At 38.4% G+C, this 6,365-nt stretch overlaps 1 protein-coding gene across 2 annotated transcripts in view; it reads left to right on the top strand.

Annotated features, from left to right (window-relative positions):
- TMTC1 (transmembrane and tetratricopeptide repeat containing 1) overlaps positions 1-6,365 on the top strand; it is a 477,484-nt gene that overhangs the window by 427,227 nt on the left and 43,892 nt on the right. For both annotated transcript variants that reach the window (XM_006895074.1, XM_006895075.1), the window contains exon 11: positions 5,831-5,939. In XM_006895074.1, the coding sequence (XP_006895136.1) occupies positions 5,831-5,939 (109 nt within the window). The remainder of the gene's footprint in view (positions 1-5,830; positions 5,940-6,365) is intronic.

Genomic DNA, 6,365 nt, shown 5'->3' with positions numbered 1-6,365 from the left:
GAGAGGAAGACCCCATCGAGATGGATTGACTCAGTAACTGCAGCAGTGGGCTCAAGTGTGCCAGAGGTGGTCGGATGGAACAGGAAAGGATGGGATTCAAGTCTGTTGTTCTTAGGGTCACTATGAGTCATATTTGATTCAGTAGCACCCACCACCACCAACAACAGAGCTTCCTATTTATCTCAGCAAGAAAGAGGCCATGGCTACAAAGCTAGGGGTAAGAGAAAGGCCTGCCTTTTGCACAGCTGAGAAGAGATTGGCTTGATTGAAGAGTTGTATCTCAAGTGATCCCAAACCTGAATTGTATCATATTCCCTAACAAACCCCATAATGATGAATAGTGTCTGTGAATTAAGTGTTTCCATTGCAATAATTATCAAAGAGGTACAGTGAATGTTATAAGAAGGACAATTGGTGTTATAAGTTGGTAGAAGATGTGGCATATGGAGGATGTCTGACTTCAGAGGAACGAGCTTTGTGCTGTTGCTGTTCATGGATATTCTTCCCCCTTGTGAAGTTCGTGGAGGTTAGATGCTCTGCCCCCAGGCCTCCTCCTTTGCTTGCTTGAATGGCAGCTAAGTGGATTTGGAACTACTGATCTTCTGTCTGAGCTTGCTTGTCTTAGTGTTTGCTATAGTGCCAGGACTCTGAGCCTAGTGACTCTATTCTGCTCCAGGGGTTATTCTACATTTAGTGCAGCTCTATCATGTGTTTTTAGTGGGGGATATAGTAAAGAGTCAGTTGTAGTATCAGACATGAGAAGGAAAAAATGTCTTTGGTCTAAAATTTTTGTGGGAAGTTTGAATACAAAAGAATGCTACATTTGAGTAATATTCAACACCACACTGTTCTTTATTTTAAGAAATACAGAAGAAAAGGAGAGTTGTTTAAATGAGTCATTTTAAAAAAAATTAATTGAGCTATTAAGAGCCAAAACATATATAGTCCTACTATCTGCCAGAGGCACAGAAAGGTTGGACAAGTTGCCTAAGAAAACACAGCTAGTCAGTGATAAAGGTGGGGCTTCTAGAGTTCAGTCCATGCTTCTACTAACATGTAAAATGCAGACACGTTGGTAAGTACTTAGGAAATGAAACATACTCATTAAATGATGTCTATTTCTGATGTGATTCCAAATGAGACTTGAGATAATCCTGTCTTCTTTAGGGTTACTTCTATAATATTGGAAAAAGTTGTAGAAAAATTGATATAAAATTTGCTTATGTTTTCATCTTTGCTTTAATTTTACTAAATTAGAAAATGTAGTTAAGGAAATATGCAAATATCTAGAAATAGACAAAATAGGAAAACCGTGTATTTTTATTAAAATAGGTGATCTCTTAGATACTACAGACAGAAGGACAACAAATCTGAATGATGTAGTGCATACCTCTGTATGTTTTTATTTTAAATTTATTATTAATATCAATGGAAATTTACAGAGGCTTTATATTTCCATTCATTCATTATTGTACTTTTCTCCCCTCCCAACCCTCTCCCCCAGTATACTCCCCTCTTGGAAGAGTAAAAGAAAAAATTCTTTCATTGTTTTACAACCCCTCCCCCCAAGTCTACTTAACTATGCAGCCTTCACTCTGGACTCCCTTCATGACAAAAACACCTAATCATATATCCCTTTTAAACAGTTTTCTCCCTCATGTCTTTCAATGCAGTATACATTATTGAACCCATCTTTCTCAGTCTCTCCCCAACCCCAGTGTCAGTCCTGTTTTACAACAGTGCACCATGCAGTATTTGTCCTTTTGTGACTGAGATACTTCACTCCGCATAATGTCCTCCAGAGTCACCCATTTTGAATAATATTGCATGAGTTCCTTGTTTTTCAATGCAGCATAATATTCCATTGTGTGAATATACCACAGCTTCTCTAGCCATTCGTTTGTTGATGGGCACTTAGGTTGTTTCCAACTCCTTGCTATTGTGAACAAAGCTGTGATAAACATGGGTGTGCTAATATCTCCTTGGATCTCAGTTATGGTCTTTTGGGGGCATATTCCCAGTAGTACAATTGCTGGGTCAAATGGTATTTCTATTTCCAACTATTTGAGAAAGCACAATACTGCCTTCCAGAGTGGTTGCACCATTTTACACTCCCACCAACAGTGAATAAGGGTTCCAGTTTCTCCACAACCTCACCAGCATTTGTTGCTTGCTGTTCTGTTAAATTTTGCTATTCTGACTGGGATAAGATATCTCATAGTTGTTTTGACCTCTATATGTTTTAAACTTTGTTCAAAACCATATTGTAGAGAGTTTTAGACTAAGAATGTTTTAGACTAAGATTAGGGTAAGGATTTTCATTCAAAGCAGCAATGTGATAAAACAATGCTATAGACCAATTTATCTTTCCATTGTTTATAGAGAAAGGGGAACTAATCTGGAATGAGCAAAACATGAACTAAAATATTAACAAGAAAAACTGGGCACGGTGAACTTTCTTCTGCAGTAATCCAAGAGAATCATTGGCCTTATTTTGTGACATAGGATAATTAGGAGAACATTCACCGTAATGTAGTTATAAAGAAAAATAACACTGCAATTAGAAGTAATTTGAAATGGAGTTCATTTCTTGAGTGATAAGTTCCATTTAAATTACCTATTATAGATCAGAGGGTCAAAACCACACTTATTTCCTAGGTTCCCACCAGAGGACACAGTGGGTATTTAGTTGCTATCAAAAAGGTCAGCAGTCTGAACCCACTGAGCAGCTCTCCAAGAGAAAAGATTTCCCAATCCACTCCTCAAATTCTGTTGTTAGGTGCTGCTTTTACATTGCAACCCTGTCAACCACAGATGTGAGCCTTGCCCCATTTTGTGCCACCCTCACCATCTCCAATTTGCTCACGCCCCTCGTTCCAGTCACTTTGTCAAATCATCTGATGGGGACTCTTCGTCTCTTTCACGGTTCCTCCACTTGTCCAACCATGAAACCTTTTTCCAATGAGTGGTGCTTCCTGAAAACATGTCCAAAGTATGTGGCATGAAATTTCACCATCTTTGTCTCTAAGGAGCATGTTCGTTGCACTTTTTTCAAGACAGACTTGTGTGTTCTTTTGGCAGTCCATGGGGTATTCAGTACTGTTCTCCAACACCACATTCAAAGTATCAATTTTTCTTCTGGTATCCTCATTAATTTTCCAACTGTCAGATGCATCGGAAACAATTGAAAATAACATGGCTTGGCTAAGAATCATAGGTCAGTTTCAGTCCATCATATAGAGTAGCTGTGAATGAGAATCCACTAGGCGGTATAAAACAGCACCACAAAAGGTTGAAACAAAAAGAAAACTCCCTTTCAGAAATAAATTGGGTCCCACCAATAAAATTATCAACTTTTGAGTTTTACATTTTTAATAAATATCTTGCTGTACAGAGAGGTAACTCATGGTTGCTGTGATGCTGAACACTGTGACACTGATGTGTCAAATGTTATACTGGTTACCCATGGTGGACAGTGTTTGGTGGAGCTTCCCTATTAAAACAAGCTTGGAAGCAGGAGTGGCATCCTCTTCTGAAATAGTTTGCCTCTGGAATCCCTATAAACCTGGAGAAATGAAGAAAGTTATAGAAGTGTTCAGGTCTTTCATTCATAGGGTCACTATGAGTCACCTATGACTCAATAGCACTTAACAACAACATCTATCAAGATACTAAAAGAGATATTTAATGTCTTGTTAGCCCAACCCCTCTGAGTCTGATATAATCAAAGACTCACATGAAAACAGCAAATAATATAAAAAAATCAAAATGAGAGCCAAGACAACATGTCCTTCTACCTGAATCTTTGCTTTTTGTAGCACTCCTAAACTCAGTTATGTGTCCGCGAGATGTTTCCCTTCATACGCCATCTCCTCAGGCACTGTATAGAGATACAGGTTTTCATGAAGAATCTGAGTTCCTTGTGAATACCTTTGATGTTAACTTTTCTGGTGTGTTATATGAATGTTAATGGGGACCTCTAGCATTTAAATTCATAGACTGTATTAAGTGGTAATTAATCTCACTGAATTCATGTACAAAAGGTCTAAGTTGCCATTCTAACTGACATGAGCCATAGCAAATAAAAGCCATTAAATCTTTACTATCAAATTGTGTTTTCCCCCCTGCTGATTTTAGAGAACATCTTAGTTAAATTATGTCCTGAGGGATTCACTTTTCAGCTTAACTTTTCAGAGTCCCCTGGACTTTGGAAGGATTTCCAAGTTAATGTTAGTAAAGACCTACAATATCCTTGGAGGAAGAGTTCTGCTAACCATAAAATTCAAGAGTAAAATTTCCAGGTTAGAAAGAGTAAGTGTTCATTTTTTAAAAATGAATCCCTGTGGAGGAATTGCTTCAAGGTGCATTTGAGAGTAAAAACCTGAGTGTATGTAAACATAATAGATTCTTGTATAGTCTTGCATCTTGCAGACATTCTTGAAACGTTTGTTCTTTGAGTGGTTTTCTGGGGGTTTTTGGTTGTGGGTTTTTTTTTTTACTATGTAAATGAACAAAGAAGCCTTAACAGACCTACAAAATCAATTTTCTTATAACCATGTGGCTTTGAAACTAGATGCCAAGGACACACCACTCAGGGACCCAGGTGTTACACCTCACCCTCTATCAGGACTCTGCATTGGGCGGAGCCCTTTAGGAGTTTGGTGACCATCAGCAGTAGAGGATGTCTTTAGAGGCATTAATAACAGCATAATGATCCTGATAGGAAAGGGAATATCTTCCCCCAAGAAAGAGGTAATTACTTTCAAAACTAAGGTCCTATTTGAACCAGAAGTATAACCACTAGCAGAAAATGCTAATAAAAAAGATAAAACTTGTACTATTTTCAACTAAGATGTGGTAATAAAACAGTTGATTTTTCTTTGCTAGCCAATGGTCACTATTTCCTAATTTCATATGCATGTGGTATACCTCTCTGATAAAAGGTCAGAGATTAACATTGGAATTTGGTTACTTGTGCCTGGTCCATGGCTTCACCACTGTGAGGCCCTGACCTGCAGTGGTGGAAAAAGTGTTACAGGGACTAAGCCTCATAGTGCTAGAGGATGCAGCTCACCCACATCCTTCTAAACTGGCTCCCATGCCACCACACAATGCTCCCACAGTTGATCCTCTGAAGGTCAAAGATCTCTTGTGAATAAATTTGAAATATTAAATAAATTTCCAAAACAACCCAAAGTCGCTACTGTGAAGTGGATCCCAATTTACAGCAACCTTTCATTAGGTTTCTGTAAATAGTAACAGGAGACTGCCGATTTTCTGGGGGAGCCACTGGCAGATTCTAACAGCTGGAAACTTGTTACTTTTTAAGTTATCATTGCAATTCACTACTGGTTATGCTCCCACCCCATAGAGTTGTCAGAATTGTAAATTGTTACGGATACAGCTTGCCACAGTTTTCTCTTGCAGAGTGGCTGGGGTGTTTGACCTGCCAATCTTTTGGTTCTCAGCTGGGCAATTAAACCCTGTATTACTAGACCTCAAATAGGTGCCTCTCTCTTTCATTGCTGTCAAGTCAGAACTGACTCATAGCTGATCAATAAAAGCATAGCAGGAAGTAAAAGGAAGAAAACCCCATGAATAATCTACCGCATCATTTACATCTTCACACCTTTGCACTGAGAACTCAGACAGAAATGTTGACATCTTAAAATGCACTAGTTTGATTCATTTGCAGTAAAACTCAGAGTTAATCAGTTGATCTGTGCTAAAAGAAATAGAATTTAAAGTCTAATTTGAGCATTTAAACAAAATGTTGTTAAAAAGTGCTATGTTGATTTTTTCCCTGCCTGTCTCTCATCGTAATCTACAGGTCCCAGGAGAAAACAGAAGAAGCCATTCTCCTACTGAAGGATTCCATTAAATACGGTCCTGAGTTTGCAGATGCGTATTCAAGCTTAGCATCACTATTGGCAGACCAGGTAACTGTTTCAGTAGAATCTCCCACAATTTTTATATAAGAAATAGCACATGGCCTATCACTAAGAAATACTGAACTTCTCTTATACAGAGAATTTTGTTTTAATAATTCACAAAAAATCTTTCTATTACTAAAAAGCCTTTAGTCAACTCTGTGCAACCCCACACCCACCTCAGCCCGTTAACACCCTTCTGGACTGTTTTGTCTACTTTTTTGTGTGTGCTGCTTTTTTTCTGCTGGCTTACCACTTCTCTTAATGATTTGGTCAAAGGCATTTGACTGTGTGGATCATAACAAACTGTGGCTGATTCTGAGAAGAATGGGAATCCCAGAACACTTGATCGTGCTAATGTGAAACCTATATTTGGACCAGGAGTCAGTCATCAGAACAGAGCAAGGGAACACTGCATGGTTCAAAATTGGGAAG

Source organism: Elephantulus edwardii, unplaced genomic scaffold (assembly GCF_000299155.1).
Source record: "Elephantulus edwardii isolate Elephantulus edwardi_28Jun2011 unplaced genomic scaffold, EleEdw1.0 scaffold00157, whole genome shotgun sequence".
Classification (NCBI taxonomy): domain Eukaryota; kingdom Metazoa; phylum Chordata; class Mammalia; order Macroscelidea; family Macroscelididae; genus Elephantulus; species Elephantulus edwardii.
The sequence above is the reverse complement of the archived record's forward strand: the minus strand, read 5'-3'. Positions and strand labels throughout refer to the sequence as shown.